General features: G+C 52.6%; 2 protein-coding genes across 2 annotated transcripts in view; both read right to left on the bottom strand.

Moving 5' to 3' along the window:
• LOC130026600 (polypeptide N-acetylgalactosaminyltransferase 12-like) overlaps positions 1-1,707 on the bottom strand; it is a 65,027-nt gene extending 63,320 nt beyond the window's left edge. The window contains exon 1 of the mRNA XM_056117441.1: positions 1,703-1,707. Coding sequence (XP_055973416.1) covers positions 1,703-1,707 — 5 coding nt within the window. The remainder of the gene's footprint in view (positions 1-1,702) is intronic.
• A 98-nt stretch (positions 1,708-1,805) lies between these two features.
• LOC130026599 (polypeptide N-acetylgalactosaminyltransferase 12-like) overlaps positions 1,806-22,592 on the bottom strand; it is a 308,882-nt gene continuing 288,095 nt past the window's right edge. The window contains 1 exon segment of the mRNA XM_056117440.1: positions 1,806-1,943. Within this exon segment, the coding sequence (XP_055973415.1) occupies positions 1,806-1,943 (138 nt within the window).

Here is a 22,592-nt window from a genome sequence, read left to right as displayed (position 1 = left end):
TTAATGGAACATGTGTTAACATTAAATCAATATATTGGGGATCTCAGCAGAGAAACAGACATCATCAGATGTTTAAAGAACCAGAGAGATATTTGGAGTTGAAAGTACTGTAACTGAAATTTAAGACCAAAAAAACTCACAAAGCTTCATGATGTCAATAGGTTTGAGATGGCAGAAGATGGGAAATGAAAAGATTACTCATTAGACATTATCTAACTTAAAGAACAGAGAAAGGAGCAGCAAAAGTTAAGACAAAGACCATCCCATATTGACTTTTTAAAGCTCTTTTTCTCAAAATCTCCGTGAATCCCAAGGATGATAAACACAAATCCACTACACCTAGACATCTATTCTTTTTTGTTTTTTTGTTTTGGGGCCACATCAAGAGATGCTCAGGGGTTATTTCTGGTTCTGCACTTAGGAATCAATCACTCTCGGTGGGGCTTGGGGGCCAATCTAGGATGTCAGGAGATGAACCCAGGTCGGCTGTGTGCAAGGCAGTGCCCTTCCCGCTGTGCTATCACTCTATGTTTACACTAAGAGACATCCTAAACTGTTAAAACACACACACACACACACACACACACACACACACACACACAGAAAAATCTCAAAGCAGCAAGAGAAAAATGACTCGCTACATATAGGCAAATGGCACATATATGGGTAATATAAGAGAATGTGGGGCTGGAGCGATAGCATGGTAGGTAGAGCATTTGCCTTGCATGTAGCCAACCTGGGTTCAATCCCTGGCACCCCATATGGTCGCCTGGGCACTGCCAGGAGTGATTCCTGAGTACAGAGCCAGGAGTGAGTCCTAAGAACTGCGGGAAGTGGCCCCAAAACAACAAAAAAAAGTAAGCAAAATAAAAAAGATATTCCATGATATCACAGTGGGGGCGGGAGGGTTACAATTCTATTGATGCAAATGTGCTGTCTTTTACTGGAAATAACAGTAAGAAATTGAAAAGAGTGTGATAAGTTCAGAAAGCATATTATGGGAACCTCTGAAAAACATGGCAATGAAATCTACAGAAAACATTCTCTTCTCCACGAGACTGACAAAGAAGTGGGTATGGCCTCTACCAAAATAAATAACTAAATAGCCTTTTTTTTTTCTTTTCGGGTCACACCTGGCACAGGGGTCACTACTGGCTCTGCACTCAGAAATTACCCCTGGCGGTGCTCAGGAGACCATATGGGATGCTGGGAATTGAACCCGGATCGCCCGCTGCAAGGCAAACGCCCTACCCTCTGTGCTATCGCTTCAGCCCCACTAAATAGCCTTTTTATTAAATACGTAAATACGTCAGTAATCTCTCAATGCCCAGAAGGAACCAATGCCAGATTCCTAGATTTTACCTATCTACAGGGAGGAAATACCCAACGCAGCGTGTGAGGTAGTACCAAGGGATGCAAAGTACAAGCCGTGAGTCTGATTTCCTGGGAACTCATGCAGACATGCCCTGGGAACTACTGCAAATACCAACTTGAATTATATACCTCTTTTCTAGAGGAAATAAAACAACACAATAGGAAAAAATAATAGAAAAATATTTGAAAATTTTAATTCCCTGAAAACCACGAGTGAACATTTGATGGTTACTGAAAACGGGGGTATTTGGGAACCGTGGCAAGTGTTTCCAAACCAGTACCAAGTGCATTCACATTATGCACCGAATCCCACCCCACCTTAACCTACGGCATCGGAGGCAGGCAGCTGAGTGGGCGCTCTGTCGGGGAGCCCGGCCCCTCTCTGCTGGGCCCAGGGGCTAGGGCCCTCACTTCCGGTGTGCTCCCGCCTGTCATAGCATCTGTTCCTGGAAGAACCACTGCTGACGGCTTGAGAGGGTGCAGTCCCGTAAGAGTGGGACAAACTTGTCGTTGGATTCCTTCTCGGCCTGAACACATTTCTTCGACTGTTCGTGAAACAAAGAACCATCCTAGGAAAGATCACAGGCAATTTCAGAGAATGACAAGTGGTTGCTCGCAGGATTTTTCCTGAAAATGTGTTCTTGCAGGGCTGGATCAATAGTACAGCAGGTAGAGTACTTGCCTTGCACACAGCTGAAGCGGGTTCGATCCCTGGCATCCCATGATGGTCCCCCAAGCACTGCCAGGAGTCGTTCCTGATTGCAGAGCCAGGAGTAACCACTGAGCATCGCCAGGTGTGGCCCCCAAACAAAAAAAAATAAAATTTGAAAATAATTTTTTAAAAAATGTGTTCTTAAGCCTGTGGATCTTTTTTTTTTGTCCTTTCAGAAATTTATATATAGAAATGTCTGCACTGGCTAAAGGAACCCAGAAGGTCTGGGGCACGGAGGTACAGCCTGTCATACAGCCTCCCTCTCACCCAAGAATCATCACCCTTCCAGACTCCACTTCTCATTCCTAACTGTAACATTTTTCTACCAGAAAATGTCCTCTACTTTCTTCTGATACATAGAATGAACCCTTTGTAAGTATGACAGAAGAATCTTCCCATCCCTGGGGCCAGGCTGAGAATGAATCCAAGGAAAGAGGACAGGTTTTTTGTTTTTTTGGGTTTTTTTTTCCTTTTTCATTCTTATTATTTGTCTCCTCTTCAGTGCTCAAACTGTGCTTGAATGAGCCAAAGCTACAGCCGAATTACAAATCTCCTCAAGGGTCCACAGCAGAGGGGGTCACAGCATGAGGGACCTACTGCCTCTTGGGCCTGCATCCACTGCCTGCTCCAAATCCACGGTGATGGAGAACAGACCCCAGCGGGGGTAGTGTACACTGCAAGGAACATTTCTGTGGAGGGTGGGATACTCGGGTCCTCAGGGGTCACTTCTAGAGGGGCCTGGGTACTAGAGGTGGTGCCAGGGATTGAACCAGGGATGGCTGCCCACAGGACAAGCACCTTAGTAAATCCATGCCTAGCCCTGTGCTACAAGTGACCACTCAGCGCCCCTGGCTGGGCTTGACAGTTTCCAAGGAAGCTGCCGGCTATCTGCCGAGTCCTTCCTGGAGTTGGCCAAAGCTATGGGTACTGCCCTCGTTTTATTTGGTTCACCTCTTAAGTTATTTATTTACTGGAGGGGGTCCTCCAGAGCACTCTTGGGATAGAAAGCCCTGGGGATTTGGGCCAAGCAGGCCATCTGCTTGAATGCTAAGACTTGAGGAGGTGATGCTTAGGTCCTGCAGTGCTGGGGTGCACCAGGGCCATCCCAGTGATGCTCGGGACCTCCAGGGCTGCAAATGGTGACGCTCAGGAGGGGCCACGTGGGATAAATCCAGGGCTGCGTGTGTGCTTTGGTGACCCCTGTAACCATCTCCCTGCCGCTCCCCCTGATTCCAGAGCTGGGGAAAATGGGGGTGAGGTTTACAGAAGTAAAACAGTTTCCCCACCACCCCAACCCTCCCCCCGCAGGATCTGCCCTCACATCTGCTTTAAGGAGACCCCATTCCAGCAGCAGCAGCAGCAGCAGCCCCCAGGCCGGTCCCAAGCCCTTCCCAGCCCCCAGCAACTCCAAGTGAACAAGAGAAGACAGGCCAAGCATTAGGGATCCTGCAAGATGAAGGCGGCAACAGTTCCCCATTCCACCCCACACCCTTTCCCAGCATGTCTCTTATCCCAGCATGCCTGGGGCCGGCTCCTCCCTGAGACTCCCGGGGTCTACTACAGCCCCAAGACTGACAGCACAGATGACACTGCCCACTCACTGGGCAGGGGAGGAAGTAGTGGTTCTCAGGGTCCGGATCATGGCAGAGCTCCATGACCAGGCTCTCCCCGCCCGCCTCCACCGCCAAGCACCCCTCGGGCTGGTGGCTGTTGTAGCGGATCTCCTTCCGGGATGTATACTCGAAGAACTGCAAAGGACCCATCCGTGGGCAACGGTTACTTTCGGCCATGGAGGAATGGACAGACACCAGGCGGGATCAGAGCGCAGGGGCCAGGCAGAGAGCCTGAGTGTCCAGTCTTGAGGGTCTGTGAGTGCCTGGCCAGAGTTCCCCAAGGCCCCCTTCTCATGCTCTGCTTCTTCCCTGGGTGTTTGAGACCTCACGCTGTCCCCACCCTTGAGCTGGCCAGAAAATGGACGGTCTCAGTAGCCGAGTGGGCAACTCTGAGGCCTGAGCTGCCCTTTCTCTTCTCTGGGCTTTTCTGCCTCTTCCCGGCAAACTTGAGGGAGTTTGATCCAAGGCAATGGTACCGTGGAATCACTAAAATGTCCTGTGCAGGCAGGAACTGCACTGCCAGGGAGAGGGCAGGCCTGGGTCACACAGGGAGACAGGGTGCTGGAATCGAGCCTCTCCAGCCAAGTAGGTGCCCTCCTGAGCACTACCTCCTGAGCCGACCCAGATCTGCAGGGTTTTCCTTTTTCTTCCTCTAACTGTAGGTATTGGTGCACGGTTAGTCATAACTGCACAAACGGATTTCTCTGGGTCCTATCGGGCACTGCTTGATCCGTTTTCTATTTCCCAGATGTTCTACAATGAGTCTGTATTACCTTTGCACGCAGAGAATCAGTTCATCTCACCCCTCCAGAATTACATGGTGCAGGGCCAGAGGGATAATACAGTGGAGAGGGTGTTAGCCTTGCTGACCTGAGTTCAATCCCTGGCATCCCATATGGTCCCCTGAGCACTGCCAGGAGTGATTCCTGAGTGCAGAGCCGTTAGTAACCCCTGAGTAACCCCAGGTGTGACTCAAAAACAAAAATAAAAACAAACAAAGAACTACATGATGTGAACCACCAAGAGGCCAAAAGGCACAATATTCCCAAAAAAGACATCGGAGCATGCATGGATCATGCAAGAGGAAATCATCAAGTATAAACCATAAACATTCAATGATGACAATTAATTAAAACACAGAAGCCAGAGTCTGTGCATAGGAGAAAGAGGGACAAGAAACTCATCTTCATCCTAAGGCGTTTCTCCAGTTCCTCTCGGGCACACTTGCTTCACTTTCTATTTCTCAAATATTTTACAATGAGTCTCTATTACCTTTATAAATTGAAGAGGTCAAATATTCACTTTTTAAAAAAACACACATAGATGTGCTGAAAGATAAAGGACCAAACATAATGGCCTCTCAGTATCTGTATTGCAAACCATAATGCCCGAAAGTAGAGCGAGAGTAAGAAGGAAATTGTCTGCCATAGAGGCAGGGGATGGGGGTGGCGGGAGGGACACTGGGAACATTGGTGGTGGAAAATGAGCACTGGCGGAGGGATGGGTGTTTGATCATTGTATGACTGAAACTCAATCATGAAAGCCCTGTAACTGTATACCACAGTGATTCAATAAAAAAAAAAATTAAAAAACAACAACACACATAGATTTTCCCCAATTTCCCTCTTTAAGAGGCTCCCAAGACCTTTAACCCTGGCACCCTACTGCCTTTTTCCAGAGAAAAGCGTCACCTACCTGGTTCTGGCCCAGGCCGTGAGAGGTGTACAGAATGACCTGGTGCCCCACAATCTGGTTTTCATCAGGAGGATTATAGTCAAAGCAGAGTCCTTGCAGTCCTTTATTCTGGAGCTACCAAGAAACATAAGGGGAGTTTCCAGTTCAGGTTTACACACAACTGAGTCCAACCAGGATGCTGAGGGAGGGGAAACAGGAAGTGAGGAGGGCCTGGCACAAGAACCAGGCCCAAAAGTAAGAGCTTCTGGGACCTGAGCGACAGTACAGCAGGTCAGGTGGCTGGCCTTGCACATGGACAAACCCCAGCACCCCACAGGACCTCCTGAGCACCGCCAAGAGTGATCCCTGAGCGCAGAGCCAGGAGTAAATCCCTGAGCACCACTAGGCATGGTCCCCACACCAAAAATAAACAAATAAATAAGAGCTTCTGATATTTTTACCTATTATTAATTTATTCATTTTGGATTTTTTTTGGGGGGGGGAGGAGGGGACCATCACATCTAGCAATGCTCAGGGCTTACTTCTGGCTCTGTGCTCAGAGATCACACCTGGTGGTGCTTGGTGGGGAATGCTATGGGGTGCTGGGGATAGTGCCCAGTTTGGTCACGTGCAAAGGCCTGAAGAGCATCATGCCCCATCATCCCCTCCAGGGCTGCGCTTGGACAAAAGAGAAATGCAGTGGGACGGGGTGGGGTGGGGATGCAGGAGACAGAGGCAGGGCGATCAAGAGTGACACACTCCCTGGGGCAGGCAGCCCACGACGGCCTCCTGATCCTCTCGGCACCTCGGGAGACCTGGACACTTCACAGTGGCCAAAGATTTGAATGTATTCAGAGCCTGCTGGGCTCTGACCAAAGGGCTTCCAGAATGGGGGAAGCAGCGTCGCCCAGCTGTGCAGCCCAGGAGAGGGGAGTCTCTACCTTGGCGTGATTTCTCTCCAGAGTGAATGGCACTGGGGCCAGAGAGACAGTCTGGGTGGGGGGGTGCTGAGAGCACTTGCCAGGCAGGCAACCAAGCCCCAGTCTGACGCCAACACCATCATGAGTGACCCCTGAACACCACCGGGTGAAGCCCAACCCCAAACCCCATAGCCCAAATATTTCCCATTTGTGTGCAGGGGTGGTGGCGGGGGGGACGGGTGTTTAGGCCATACTTTGAGGTACTCAAGGGCCACTCCTGACGGTGTTCAGGGGACCACGTCTGGCACCGGGGATCAAACTAGGGTTGGCCACACAAAGGGCAAAGCTTAACCTTAACCCAGGGACTATCTCTCTGGGCCCCCCTCCAAACATTCCTTTTCTCTTTCTTTTGGTGAACAACAGAAGTGACTCTCCTTTTCCTGCCTCATCCTCCTCTACCCCCTCTCTGGTCCCCAAGGACCCCTGAGGTGGGAATGATTGATTGACCCAGACACTGAGACTAGGGTGAGAAGTGATGTGATGGGTAGAGGTGGTGTGGAGAGTCCAGGCAAGCCTCAGTCTCCTCATGCACAAAATCACAGGCAGAACCTGACTCTCGTTCATATGCTCCCACGTGAGCGAGCTGAGAGCCAAACCCAGCCGGGGGAGGGGAAGAGCCAGGGGATACAACAGGGGAGGGCCGGGGCTGGGGAGCGCAAGGGACCCCACCGAGGACCTGCCCCATGCAGGGCGTGGGGACCCTGCCGGCAGCCCCCCCGGGCGCAGCCCTCTCACCATCCCGAAGCAGCCGGGCCGGTCCTCGGGCACGTGCAGCTCAGGATACACGTTCTCCAGGAACCACCTGAAGTCCTTACACTTGAGCTTCTCACGGAGCTGCTGCCTCTCGGTCACGTCACCAAAGGACTCCTGAGGGGGGTCCATGCGGTCAGCCTGAAGGTCCTCCACTGCCCCCCAATCCACCCCACCCCAGTCCTGGTGCTTGATGATGCCCCCAAGCCCCAGCTGTGCAGGTGTTGGTGGGTGCCCAGGGAGAGAGCTGTAGCAGCCTGGGTACCACACACACACACACACACACACACACACACACACACACACACACACACACAGGGTTCCCCGTTGCCCAGCTCCAGCCTGGGGAGACCCAGTGCACCTCGATGGTCCTGAAGCACCTTGGACATGACAGGAGCCCCAAACCCCCGGCCCTGTGGGCATCCCTGGACACGCAGCACTTCTTCAATGGGACAGATTGAGGAAGGCTGGCTGAGGTAGACACGCACGCAAAGCCAAGAGACGGGGCTGGGATGAGATGAGATAACACACACATGCATCATCCATGACCCATTTCTGGCACCACACACATACACACACACACACACACTCACACACATAGACATACTCTGGGTCGAAGAGATAGCTCAATGGTCAAGAGCACATACAGGAGGCCCAGGTCTGAGTCCCAGCACGTCAGGGAACCCCCAGCACTGAGTCAGGGGTAGACCCCAAGCACCTCCAGGTGGGGGTCAAAAGTAAACAGGAACCAGAGAGCTCGTGCAGAGGGCAGGGTGCTTGCCTGGCAGGTGGCCACCCTGCCCTGGTCCCTGGCACCTCATTTGGTTCCCAGAAAAAATCACCAGGCGTGATCCCTGAACCAAGTACATACATTGAGGTTCGTGTATGTACTCCAGATTGAGGTGCTACACTAGGGACATCTATGTCCCTCAGAACACGTTGCCTACACTAGGGGACAGCTCTGTCCCCCAGGTCAGGTGCCTACAATGGGGGCTATGTCTGTCAATTGTTTGAGATGCCTCCAGTGGGGGTGTGTCTGTCCCCCAAAACAAAGTGCCTAGGTTGGCGACATTCTAGCCCCCTGCAACTCCACAGAGTCTGTTGTAGGTGACAGTGTCTCCCAAATGCCTGGGGTATTATGGGAGGCTCATTCCTGCCCCTTCCAGTGATCATGTGTCCATGGCGGCACACATGTTCCTTCTTCCTAAGTTGATGATGGGCATTTGATAGAACCATTTGTGTTTGTGGGCAAGAGCATCGCCATGCTCTACGGTGCCCATTGGTGTTCCTCTCTCACTTCCATTTTTTTCTTTGGGAAAAGTACTCCCCTGCTGCCAAGTGTGGTGGGGGTTTGACTAACTTCAGGGAGACTTTTGAGTCCCAATTTTGGAGAAACTTTCGATGTTTAAATTCTTTTCTTTGGATTTACTACTATTATTATTACGAGTTATGGTTTCAGTTTCTTCCTGCACATATGGATGTGTTGGAGGATGTCTGCCTTGTTTACATGCAGGGTCTGAGGCTCAATGTTACTCTGTTTGGGTCATCTAGCTACTCTTAGCACGCAGCATCCCTACCATGGGGGCGAGTCTGCAACTGCTTTGTTTAGCCCCTTATCATAATATGTGTCCTTCCTCACTGGGGAGGGACAAAGGAGGGGAGAAGGGAGGGGGCGGGAAGGAGGAGGGTGGAGAGAAGAAGGGCGGGAAGGAAGGGGGAAGAAGGACAGGGTTGGGGTAGCTGAATAAGATTTTGACAGGGTTGATGAAAAATGGAATTCCAGGTCAGTAAGAATTCCAGTTTAACCATTGCTGATGCTAGGGGACAACATGATTTCCTGGCAGGTCACTTGGGGCCCTGGGCCGGGTGTCTGCGGGTTCCTTATCTCATGGGCATCACAGTCTGATTGATCTTCTGCCGACACAGGTTTTCTTTGTATTGGCTCACATTGCCCTTTGATCTAGGTGTGATTTCCATCTCTGGGTAACAGGGAGGATGGGGTGTGCATGAGGGTGTCTTTAGGAAGTCCCTTCTGACTGTCACAGGACACTTGGGGTTCCAAGGAAGGTGTGGCTGTCCATTGGTTCCCGAGCAGGATGTTGGGGGTTGAGAGAACGCTGAGGAGGGAGACCAAGCGTTAGGAGGGGCAGCCACAGGGGTCTCCAAGCAGGTGTCATGCTTACGATGGCCTCTTGGGTGATCCGCTTGCATGCCAGACTCAGGGTTTTTACTTTTTGTTCCTTTGACTCGGTGCTCCCTTCCTCTTCCTTCACCATTGCACCAGCCTCCTTATCTCATGGGCATCACAATCTGATTGATCTTCCTCAGTCTTCATGGTCTATTTCCCATGATTGACATCCTGGTTCTGTTGGGCTGTGGAGCAGCCCTGTGGTCTTAACCAACCAAGGGGAGGTGAAGTGGCATGGGGCAGGGCCCACCTGGCTCCACCTCCCCCGTAGCCCTGCCTCCTGACCCCCGTAGGTGGCTTCTCCCTCCTGGGACCCTGCTACTCACCCTTTTCAGGGTATCTGCCATTTCAGGGGTGGATAACTGCCGCTTCCAGTTCTCCTGCAGGGCTGACTGAGCAACCCCTGAAGGTGAAGAGAGTAGGTGAGGAGCAGGAGGAGCCGGCTGCCGCCTCCCTGCCCAGAGCCCACGGCCCTTCTCACCCGCGTCCCCATCAGCCCACGCCTTGTTGTCTCTAAATCTTCCTTTTCTTCATCTTTCTTGTGAGGCAGCTGCTCCTTTCCAGAGCCCAGGTGCTGTTGGGCGGTGGCCCAGTGCTGCTGGAAAGAGCTGTCGCTGCAGGTGCACTGCGCCTGCACCTGTGACAACCCTGGGAGTGCCTGTCGCCCAATCCCTGCCAGGAGAGGCAGGCTCAGACTCCCAGGCCCAGGCAGGCAGCACCTGGTGCAACCAGCCCTGATGTTCTTGCTCCCGGGGCCTAAGACATGGGGCCTCCCCGGGCAACTAGCCCTTGTCTCTTTCCCTGCTGCCACCCACATCCTCAGAACCATTTGGAGCAGGATGAGTCAGTCAACATCACTGGGAAGCCTCCTGCCCTGTCCTTTCCCCCGGCCCCATAATCCAAGTAGGTCTCTTGTCCTCCCAGGGGAACTTCTGGACAGGAAAGTCCAGACCCAAACATCAGAAGCCTCTCACGCCAAGAAAGGCTTCGGGCGGAGGGTAGCAGGCTTTCCAGAAGGGCCGTGCCCCAGTCTCAACAATCTGCCCCAGAGCTCAGCCGGCTGCTGGAGGGCACATGGGGTGGGCAAAGGGCGTGGGCATGGTTCCCGACTCATGTTCCATTCCGTCTAAGATGCAGCTCTGAACCTAGCCCTGCTCACCCCACACCACAGCCCCCTCCGGGGATGCTGCCCCTGCTCCTGCAGACTCAGGTCAGTGTCCTCGTACCTCAGACGAACCTGCATCTTGCCTGGACCTGGTGGAAACTTCCTGACCTCCATTGTAGCTGTTCTTTCATATTCCGTAGCCCAGATGGAAGAGCTGGGGGCACCACGGGGCTAATGCACCTGAGAGAGGGTAGACAGTCAAGGCCCCCAGAGCCTTCACCCCACCACCAACTTCCTGGGCCCCCATCCTCGGACTTGGGGTTCCTCCTGCTCATCTTGGGGGGCTGCTCATCTCTCACAGCCTTCTGCTGCTTTGGGTTCCTCACAAAATCAATTCTTTTCTTGTTTGGAACCATTTGTGCCCGCCTGGCACTGCTGGAAGGGGGCACCAGGACAGGGCAGAAAGGAGGGTTCCAGACCCGGGCCCTACTTTTCTCTTCACGTTCATGCTCATGACATTCTGGAGGAGTGGATCCCCACCTGCTGCCCCACGCAGGGGGACACCGAGGTGCAGAGGGTCAGGGAGACTCGCCCAGCTCCTGCTCCCAGCCTGTCTCCCCATTCACAATGCCCCGTTCACAGGGCCTCTCCCTGGACACTCTAAGCCACCCCTCTGCCTTGCCCGCCCTCTACGTCACAGACTTGAAAGCTCTGATCCCGTGACTCCAGCCCCCACACTAACTCATCCAATCATACATGAAGCTCTGCAATATGGGCTTCCATTTTTTTAAAAAATAGGTTTTATGTTGTTTTAATTCCTGTCTCCAGCTTATTTCTCTGAGACTGGCCTGTTGAAATGGTAGGACAGCTGGAGAGTGGTTTAGGCATTCAGGGACCCTGCTTTGATTTCCCAGCACCACAAGGGAAGCCCTGAGCTCTTGCCGGGCCTCACTCCTGAGTACGGAGCCAGGAGAAGCTCCTGACCACAGGAGCTCTGGCTCAACGCCCTGCCCCCCAATAAAAGAACACCATGGGATTGGACACGTTGCGTGGGCATGGCCATGGCACCATGCCCCCTGCACAATCCCTGAATCTGGAGGTGGGGCACATTCGGGGGTGGGGGGGACGTGTTCCCGCAAGGAACCTCCTGGAAGGAATACCTCACTCTTTCCTTCCACCTATCAGTTTGAACATCCACCTGCTTCTTAGAATTGTCTGTCTCAGCCTGCGCCTGTCTCGACTATTGTTGAGCTCAGAGAATTGGGTCTCTCGAATCCCTCACTTCCCACAGGGGTGCTTCTGGTATCCCCATCTCTCCCTCTCCCACACCTCATGTTTCTCAATTCTTCTTTTGCACGCAGCTTTTCAGCAGCCTGGGGGTCGCTGCCCTGTTGCCCTGTTGGGTCTGTGAACTAGAGGGTAGGCGAGGAGGCCGTTACATGGTGGAAGGCAGAGTCAGGCCACAGGGAGTTCCCCCCTACCCCCCCAAAAAGTTATTAGGACTGAATCATTAGAAATCATTAGGACTGGGATTTGAGTTGGCCCAGTTTTCATTTCTGCATCCCCTCTCCACACATTCCAGGTTTCTAGTAGTGGAAGATATTTGTCCCCCTAATCCTTGGAATCCAGTAGTGGGGGACACCTCTATTCCACTGATCCCTGGGTTCTAGTGGTGGGGGACATTTTTGTCCCTCACAACTCAAGTCTAGTGGTGTGGGATAATTCTGTCCCCCCAATCCATGGGGTCTAGTGATGGGGGAGTTTCTGCCTCCCTGAACTCTTGTGTCTTTAGGTGGCGGTCATTTCTGCCCACCTAATAATACCTTGTATATTTAGGGGGTCTGCCCCCCCACACCCTGGTGTCTAGTACTGAGTGCAGTGGGGGGGGTGGAAAGAGAAGGGAGGGAAGAGGTTGGGACAGAGCATTGAGGGAAGGAGCAGGGCGGGAAGGACGGATGGGGCTGAATTATTTGGATTTGGAGAGGGTAGAGTTCATGTGTGCAGCAAAATAAGGGGATTAATGGTGAATAAGGTTGTCAGCTGAACTTGTGCTTACGAGCTGGATTTGTGTGATTTGTAGTCGGGTCACTCTGGGTCCAGGGTCAGGGGTCTGTGGCCTCCTGTTCCTCAGACAGAAATAGAGTCTCTTGGGATCCTCACACACTCTACTGTCCCCGCAAGCCTAGATATGGACCGCAGCCTCCAGCTCCAAAGTCTTCTCACACTCCTCCAGCCGGTCTCCTCGTACATAGCCTCCAGCTAAACAGACTTCAGGGTCTCACAAACCTCCACTATGTTCGAAGGCCGAAGGGCTCCTCCTCCATGCTTCTGGCACAGGACGTACTTTGGAAGCATGTGTCCAAGGTCTCAGACAACCAAGGGAGGTCAACAGGCCTCACCAAGAGGAAGCTCTGCTTCCTCTGCAGCCCCGCCTCCTGACCTCCAAGGCCGGGGGGGGGGGGGGGGGGTGGTCTCCCACCTGAGGAACCTGTCACTCACTTTTCTCGGGGTATCCTTATGATTCCAGAGGGCCTGGAGCTGCTTTTCTCCTGTTATGTCTGACTGAGGAACCCTTGAAGGTGAAGGTACTAGGTGAGCCGGCAGGGTGGGAGCCGGCTGCCCCCTTTTTGTCTGGGAGCCTGTGACCCCTATCTCACTTGGGTCTCCCTCGGCCCCCTGAAGGCTGCCTCCAGCAGGGCCTGCTGCCTTGTTAGCACCTGCTGCAGCTGGTTCATGAACTGCTTCTGCTAAAGCACCAGCTTGTGCAGCTGCTCCACCTTGGAACACAGGTGATTGCTGGCATCCAGGTGCTCTTGGATTGCAGTTTGTGATGCTCTAGGTAGCAGCAGAAGCTAAGCAATAAGGCCATGGGCATTGCACCGTCTCGTCCTGCACCTGCATCTGTGGGTAGGACTTTGGCTGTGAGGACAGGCAGGAGGGCCGACCAGATCCCAGCCAGAAGATGCAGGAATCCGACACCCCCCCCCCCACAGACCCCCATGGGGTCTTTCTCCCAGGGCCTAAGAGATAGGGCCTCCCTCTGCCTTGAGCCCTTAATCCTACCTGGCAGCCTCCCCTCTATGAGGACCCTCTCTGTACAGTAAGGGCCAGATTACACCCCTCCTATCCCGCAGTGGATGGCATCCTGCCCTGTCCTTCCTCCCCTCACCCAAGGCGGGCTCTTGGCCTCACAGTGGGTCTTTCACAGCTCCTCCTGTCATTTCTCCTTATTCACCTTGTCCTGATTCATTCTCGCTGCAGTCGATCCAGGAGCTGACTTTGCAGTAGCACCTGCTGGTCAAGTCGCTCATTCTCAGAGACTGATACTGGTCAGAGGCCACCTACCATTGCAGGAAATAGGGGATAGTTGTCCCGTTGCTGCCGCCAACACTCACCTGTTTGTCCTGCAATCCCACCTGTGGGCACAATGGTGAAAGTGAGGACAGGCAGCTGGGGTGTCCTGCTCTGGGCCCAGGGATGTGGAGGTCAGCACTGACTCCCAGGTCCAAGGCTGGCAGCACCTGGGCAATCTGTCCCCTGCACAAGCACCCAGGGTCTTGCTCCCGGGGCCGAAGCGGAAGCCCCTGGCTGTCCCCATCCTGGAGAACCAGGAATCTTGGACCTAGAAGTGGGGTCTGGAGTTCATCCTGCAGCTTCTGGACAACACTCTGTCCATGGTGGCCCATTTGCAGGGCCTTGGGATGGCCAGGGAGCCCCATCCAAGCACTTTGCTCTTATTGTCTTCTCTATTCCTATGAGCTGCATTTTCTGTTCATCTTAAAGAGTCCACACCAGGCAGAGGTGTGGACCACATCTTGTGATTGTGGGTGTTCACAATGATTGTTCCACAGTAAACTGGGTCACTGTGGGGGGGGGAGGCATGGGTTGGAGCTTATATTCAATCTTCTGCACTGCGTGATCACCCCAGCACCATGGGAGGAGGGCCGCTCAAACAAATAAACGCAGACTGAGTTCCAGTACTAGTCTTTATAGAACTAAAAAATAATAAAATAAATGGGGCCAGAGAGGTAGTACAGGCCTTGCACGTGTCTAACTCCACCTGGATCCCCAAAACCGCGTGGTCCCCTGAGCTCTATCAGGAGTGACTCCTAGGACTCAAGGTCACCAGTAGTGAGCCCTCGTGCACCCCAGGACTGACCACAAGCACGGAGCCCAGAGTAGAGCCCATGATCCACTGAATATGGCCCCCCACAATGGGGAAAATATTTAAGTAGAAATTTAGTCAAAGAAGATAGACAAATGGCTATTAGAAGCATGTAAAGAGGCTCAACACTACTCATCAGTAGGGAAACACCAATTTCAACCACAGTAAAAAAAATGCTTTATCCCCACTTATTGCAGTCCTGGGGCACATCCCTGAACTGAGTAACCCGTGTGATCACTCCAGGGTTCCTAGAGGCAATGGCTGCTGGAACTAAGTCCAGACAATAGCAATGGTTTCAGATTCAAAGTCCAGACAATGGCAGCTGACTGTCACCAGTGGTCCTATAGCTCCTCTTGGAATGGTTCAGATTAGTAATTCCCCTTTGGCTGGACTCAGGGATGTGTCTTGCCTGAAACCTTCATGGCTGCCTTTAGAAACCTTGAAGGAGATTAAGCTTTGTTTCTGTTTCGGGGAGATTGGAGATGCAGAGTCTGTGTCCACCTGAATCTATTTGTTACTGCCAAACCTTTTTCCATTCCATCTACCTTTATCACATTCCTGCTTTTGCCTTTATTCACTGATTGTCCTGAATAAACTTGTCGATGAACCACCAGTCATTCGCCTGATCCATTGCTTTCCCGTCAATAGTCCGCGTCCGTGTCTATGAACTATCAGCCTTAGACCATGTTCAAATAGTCCATCCCTCCCAGGTACTGTGTCACCATGGGATGGTGACAAAGTGGCACCTGAATAGGGACCTGAATGGTGTTAAGAACTAATGATCAGGGAAGCCCCCACATTAACATGATAAGTGGGAAAATGAAACAAAATGAATACAAAGCTAACACCCTTGATTAAGAGGGCAAAGGACAATGTATACAAGGTTCTGAAACAGTGGGCATTAGTGAATGCCATGATTAGAGTTCTGTATGAGCCTTTATGGAAGAGGAAACTAAAATAAAAACTGAGAAGTTTCTCATACCTCACAGCCTTACATCTACACTCTAAATGACTAGCACTTAAGTGCTCTTGCACTTAAATGACTCCTCCCTCTGTTTCTCAAATTTCAAAGATTTCAACCCATTAGACCTTGGTCTCCTTAAAAAAGGGGAGGATGAACACCCAGAACTCACTATTGATGAATTTTCCTCTATCAAGTTATTTTTAGACAAAGTGCCTGATGATTCTAACCTGCCAGAGGTATTGGCATGGCTGGGGCCTGAAAAAGGGGAGTGTTCTGGCCCCCTCCATGCTCTCACACTCACCAGGGGCCTGTCCACCTGGGTCCTGCTCCCTGCCAGAAGGAGAGGAGGTTAAGCCAGGCTAAGCCATCAGTTCCATCTCTCTCTCAGGTCTGCTGAAGGGACGCCAGCCAGAATTCCCATAGGCTGAGAAGAGAATGGGAATTGTCTACCTCAGACCAGGGATGTTGAAAATGGTCATGTCCACTGCCTTGACTTTATAGTAATTGGCCATGATCTAACATGCCAGCAGAACTCTCTATCTGCTTCTCTGAAAGACAGACTAGGAGCAGAGTGTGAGGGGCGGGAAACACTGGGTGGTCTCACTGGCCTAAAGGGTCCAATTCACCCTGCCATATCATGCAACGTGGTGACCTGGGCTGGACCCCTGGCATGCCCTGGTGTCCCCTGAGCCCTCCATGTCTGCAGAGCCATGGGTGCAGAGCTAGGAGTAAGCCATGAGCACAACTGGCTGTGGCCTCCAAACCAAAGCAAATCAAAGCAAAAATCAAAATCAAACACAAAACCCAAATAACTGAACCACTAGCCATGCTAGGCGTGCACTCTTAGCACTATACCATTTCCCAGCTTCTATGTTAGTTTTGAAGCTCTGTGCTCAGGGATCACCCCTAGTGGTGCTCAAGGGTTCATATGAGGTACCATGAATCACCCCAGGTTAGAATAACACAAAGCAGACACCTTACCACCTGTATGCTAGATTTTGATGTATTACATTTCCTTGCTTGCTTGTCTATTTGGTTTGGGGGCCACATCCAGCGGTGCTCAGGGTTCACTCCTGTTTCTGACTCAGGGATCAGTCCTGGCCATGCTCAAGGGGCATTCTATGGGATGCCAGAGATCGAACCCAGGTAGCGCAAATGCCCTTCCCACTGTACTATCTCTCGGCCGCTCTTATCTTTTTCAAAATAAAATTTTTAACTGACTGTTGTTTTTCTGTACTGCATCCCAAAAGGAATGCACGTTTACAATGGTGCATGTAAAATTCACAAACATTCCAGCGAGTACCAAGAAGTCACGTGTCAATTAGCACCAACCCCACCTCCCACTTCCCCTCCTCTTTTTGTTATTCTTGGACTTTTTTGAAGGGACACACACAGTGGTGCTCAGGCCTCACTCCTGGCTCTGTATTTGTATGACTCCTGGTGGGGTTTAGGGGAACATTTGTGTTGCCCGGGACTCCGGGTCACATCTGGGTCGTCTGTGTACAAGGCAAATGCCCTACCCTCTGGGCAACCTGTCCTTCCTGCAAGATAGTTTTTCCTGAAAGAAAGTTACTTGGTAAGATGTGAAGGGAGGACATGTTCAAAAGAGAACGTGGGCTGAAAGAACTGACCGCAAACCCTAACTTGTAATGGCCTCTAACTGCCTATACTTGTCAGTCACAACTTGCCAGTAGGGAAGTTCCTTCGGTCTGTCTCCTATCCCCATTTCTGTGCCATGAGAAGCTGGCTGGTACCTCAGCGCTCTGCCTGCCACTGCCATGTGAGCCTCTTTCACCTGCGGTTGGGCGGGTCTTTTTTCATACCCAGCCGCCTGGTCCCGGCAGAACGCCCGGCAGCTTTGCCAGGTAGGAAGCAGCCCATTTTGCCGCCTTAGGCTTTGCCTGTCTCTCACCTACTTGGGATCAGGGAGTCTATGGGAGGCTGGAGGGGCATGGGGAGGGGAGTGCTGGGCAGGTGCCAGCCCTGACTGCCGGCAGCTCAGGAGAAGTATTGGCATCTCAGGACAGTTTCCAATCCCCCAAATCCCACCAGACCTCCACCCTGTTTTTCAAAGGTTGTGGTGACACACTTATAACACTATGAATATTTTACCTGTCATGTCATGGTTACCCAGGCCTGGCCATTGTGAAGATGTGAAACCAGGCCAGTTTAATGAACCCAGGTGGCCTCGGGCCTTCATCTTCTGTAGGAGTGTCCTGGCAGGCAGGAGTTAATCCCATCCCTATTCAGGGTTGGAAGACCTCCCGATCTTCAGGACCTGCCTGGACACTCAGACCAGGGCCCAGGCTGTGGTTAGTCACTGCAGATCTGCAGATCCCTGGTTGTCCATAGCAGAGACCATTCCCAGTTCTTCTGTCAGCAAAACTGCCTGAAATAACAATTCTATTTTTGTCCGAAGTTGAAATCCTTGAGTGTTAAAAGTAGACAAAGAGATATTCCTGATACCCTTTCAGTATCTGTATTGTAAACTGCAAAAAGGGAGACAGAGAGAGAGAAGAAAAGTGTCTTACCATAGAGGAGGGCCTGGGTTGGCTGGGTGAGGAAGGATGTTGAAGGGAGGGAAACTGAGGACACTGGTGCTGCGAAATGTGCACAGGTGGAGGGATGGGTGTTGGAACAAAGGATGACTGAAATCTAATTATGAACAGCTCTGTAAAGGTCTAGCCACAGTGATTTTATGAAAATACATTTTTAAAGAAATGAATGGCTTATATTTGAAGTTTTCAAAGGACATGTGTAGTACATTATCTGCGGTAAAATCCGGAGCTTACCTGAGGCTTTGGGATCATTACAGGAGCAGGGACATTGGGAGCCAGATTTGAGTTTAGAGACAGTCCATGGTGAGCAGAGCAGTGGTTCAAACGTGTCCTGCTTTGAGGATCATTCAACATGTCATTACCTAATTTCTGTTTTTAGATGATATTGCCTTTAGGTTAAAGAGGAACTTTGTAGGGGTATCATAAATCACAAACTAATATCACTTGCTTTAAATATGGAAATGGAAAAACTTAAAGTTGTGAGAACAACGAAAAAGAAGCAGGTGGACCTCAAACTGATATATGGAAATGAAGAGCAAGTCACCCCTGCCAGGAGGTGAATTTTGACCTGTGGGGCACGTGCCCCCAATAAATGTGCTGTGCCAGCAGAGACAGCGGTGGGTGCAGGAAGTGCAGGTGGTGCCCTGGCCATGACTGCCTCCACGTGTCCACTCCTGTGGTGTTCTATTATTGGTAGCTGGGTACGGCGCTGGGCCACAGGCAGCAGTACTCAGGTGCTTTTCCTGGCTCAGTGCTCAGGAGTAAGGCCTGACCCTGCCCGGAACTCTGTGCAGCTGGGGATTCAAAGCAAGACCCTGGGGTCTCAGACCCTGCCCCAGCTGTACTACCATTCACATCACGCCCTGCTCCATGTTTGGGACAGACCAACAAGCTGAAAGAGAAGAATTTTACAAACATACATATATATATTTTAAAACATCATATATATATACATATTTTGCTTTTTGGGTCACACCCGGCAGTGCACAGGGGTTACTCCTGGCTCATGCCCTCAGGAATTACTCCTGGTGGTGCTCGCAGGACCATATGGGATGCTGGGAATCGAACCCGGGTTGGCTGCGTGCAAGGCAAACACCCTCCCTGCTGTGCTATCACTCCAGCCCCATATATTTTTAAAAAATCAGAATGTGGGGCTGGAGCGATAGCACAGCGGGTAGGGCATATGCCTTGCATGTGGCCGACCCAGATTTGATTCCCAACATCCCATATGGTCCCCTGAGCACTGCCAGGAATAATTTCTGAGTGCATGAGCCAGGAGTAATCCCTGTGCCTCAACCGGGTGTGACCCAAAAAGAAAAAAAAACAGAATGCTGCACGGGAGAGCCTTATACTTGTTTGGGTTAGTGAGTTTGGGGGTTGGGGTCATGGGATCATGGTTTCAAGTCTGATAGATATGGGGAAGGCAAGGCAGAAAGGGGTGGCTTAGAGTATCCAGGGAAGCGCCCTGTGAATGAGGCATGGGGAAATATGAAGAGACAGGCCGGGAGCAGCAGCTGAGAGAACCTCACTCACCCTCTGCACCTCAGGGTTCCCCTATGTGGGGCAGCTGGAGAGATCGGGGTCGGCTGTCCACTCCCCAGAATGTTATGAGCACAGAAATGCAGAGAGCTCTAGGGGCAGGACATAGAACGCTTGTTTCTAGTTGTCCCTAGTATCCCTTCCAGCACTGCCAGGAGGGCTCCAATGGGTCCAAACCAGGAAAGAATCCACTTTGTAAGGGGCACGGAGCAGCAGATGGCGGTGAGAAATGAGCAGCCCCCGAGATGAGCAGGAGGAACCAAGAGTCGGGGCTGTGGACCATGAAGTTTGGGTGGGGCTGAGGGTCTGGGGTCCTTGACTGTCTGCTCCCTCTCAGGTGCACCGACCCTGGGGCACCCACAACTCAGCCACCTGAGGTCCTGCTTATGAAACATCAAGTCCATTTGGGGGCCAAGAGGTCCAGGAACAACAGGTGAGCTTAGAGAAGAACTGCAGATGCGAGTGGGGACTGAGGGGACTGAGCTGGGGTGACAGGAGCCGGGGGCAGCGCCTCCTGCAGGCTGAGGACTGAAGGGTGGCCTGAGTCGGGCGAGGCTCGATCTGTGTCTCAGCAACAGTGGGCAATATTTCCCGCATCTTCACTGCGAGCCCACGAACAGCTGCCGAACACCAAGAGTTTTGTGAGAGGGTACAGGGGTCTGCCGGCCATCAGCTCCCCTCCACCCAAGGCTATTCTTGGGGCATGACATTGCAGTCTTCTGGGCTGTGACTTTCCTGGTCTGTGAAATGGGCTGGTAAGGTTAAGAGCCCGCGTTGAGTTCTTGGGAGGTAGGACAGGCCAGCATGCCAGCCACTGAAGGGTTGTGGGGGTGCGGACTGGCCCACACTGCACAGAGAGGGGTCCTGGAGGTGGGAGGCTGTGGGGTAGGATAAGGGATGGAGGCAGGGAGAGATCCCATGTCTAGGCAGGTGCGGTCTAGGCATTGGACCCGGGAGTAAGAAACTGAGCCCTGCATCTCCTGGCTGGCATCTGGACGGTCCTCGCGCCTGTCCTCACTGCCAATGTCCTGCCCCCAGGTGCAGGACGATACAATGCAGCAGACAACTGCAATCCAACAGGATGTGCATGCCCACCGTCACCTGGGTTCCAAGGCTGAGCAGCTGCACCAGGCGGTTCTGCAGGAGAAGCTGCTCCTGGTCCAGCTGCTGCAGCAGCTGTCAACGGAGCAGGCCCAGGTAGAGGCAGTCAGTGGAGAGGGCGGGGAGGCCCAGGGGTAAGAGGGGCACCGGAACAGGGAGTCCCGCAGCCTCCCTGCCTCCTCCCCTAGTACCTTCACCTACAGGGGCCCTAGGTCCGGGACTTCCTGTCTCAGGCCCTGCTGAATTCACACAGGAGCCCTGGAAAACCGTGAGGGTTGGGGTTCCTAGGAGGGAGAAACCAGGTTTGGGAGTCAGGGGGTGGGGCTGCCTGGGAGGCGGGGCCAGGCGGGCCCCACCCCTGGTCACTGCACCCTCCGCGGTTGGCTGAGACCCAGCGGCCGCCTGACAACCCATCAAGAGGGAAAACACACTGGGGTGGAGAGGGAGATGCTGGAGGTGTGTGAGACCACGAAGACTGCAGCTGGAGGCGATGGTGAAGGAGGGGAAAAGCCGACCCTGAAGTCAGTGAAGGAAAAATTTAAAACTCGGAGGGGTTCAGGTGAGCCAGACCCAGGTCTCATCCCAGGGCCCTTCCCCAGCCCATCTGGCCGGGCCCTCCTTGTCACAGAGACCCTGGCCTCATGGCCCCCTGCCCCTGGGCGGGGCCTGTCTTGCTTCTTCTCTGGCCCCGCCCCCAGCAGCACCTCCCCCACCCAGGAAGGTGCACCCCACCCAGCTGCAGCTCCTGCTGCATTTCTTCCGAGTTTTCATGCACTGCCCCATGCTCTCGAGGCCAGGGGTCTCTGGATGTGCCCAGCTCACTGGAACACATCAATGTCTGCATTGTATGCGCTGTTCCGCAGAGGGGCCAGCAAGCACCCCCAGCCCCTCACTGGGCAGCCTCCATGCCTCCCTCCCCAACCCCTCCCCCCCACCTCCCATTGTCCAAATAGGGCTCACAGGCTCACATGGGACCTTCCACTGGCCTCACCAGCCCATTTCCCCGGCAGGCTGGAAAATCCAGCCTTAGAGGGGTGGAACAGCTTTACCCTTGGAATTCAACCCTACCCCCTCTCCCCCCCACCTCCCACCCCGCCCCCCTCTGCAGTCGCAGATCTGCCAGTTTTGCTTTTTCTCCACGTTTCTCCACCGGACCCTTCAGGCTTGGGATAAAAAACCCCACCGAAGGGGTTTGGGAGGGCTGGGGAGGACGCTCAGTTCAGAGAATTCCTGAGCCTCAACCCCAGCTGGCAAGCAAAAAGTGGGCTCTGACATTCACTAACTCGACCAAGTTCTCCCTTCAGAGGAAGAGAGGTGACCAGTGTGGAGGTATCGAAGAGGAGTGTCTCGGGGAGAGCATGCCCCAGGGTTCCTTTCCGCTCAGAAGAGGCTTCCAGGGTTCCCCTTCACATTCTCTACCAACCCCTTTTCCAAAGGACACCCCACCCAGATGGGGGCTATGTTGGCAGCATGGCCTCAGGGCACCCTACTGTCTTTTTTTTTTTCCTCCATGTTGCTCTTCTTCAGAATGAATGATTTTGTTGTTGTTGTTGTTGTCTCCAAATGAATGATTTATTTTGTTGCTGTTAATTTTTTTTTAATTTCTGGGGCACACTCAGCAGTGCTCAGTGGTTGCTCCTGCCTCTGAACTCAGGGATCTATCTCCCTTGGAGGGCTCAGGAGACTAGTTGAGGTGTCAGGGTGCATTGGGAGTGTGAGCATCAGGTGTGTGAGGCGTGCGCAGGAGGAAGAGTGAACAGGCAGCCCCTTGAGCAAGGCACAGGTGGCAGGGCAGAGCTAAGGGCTGGGAGCTGAGGCTAAACCGAGAACCTTCTCGTTCTTGCAGTGGTCAGTGTGGCCATGACCGCT

The sequence above is a fragment of the Sorex fumeus genome, unplaced genomic scaffold, assembly GCF_029834395.1.
Source record: "Sorex fumeus unplaced genomic scaffold, SorFum_2.1 ptg000034l, whole genome shotgun sequence".
Taxonomy (NCBI): domain Eukaryota; kingdom Metazoa; phylum Chordata; class Mammalia; order Eulipotyphla; family Soricidae; genus Sorex; species Sorex fumeus.
Note: the sequence above shows the minus strand (reverse complement) of the source record. Positions and strands in the feature narration are given on the sequence as shown.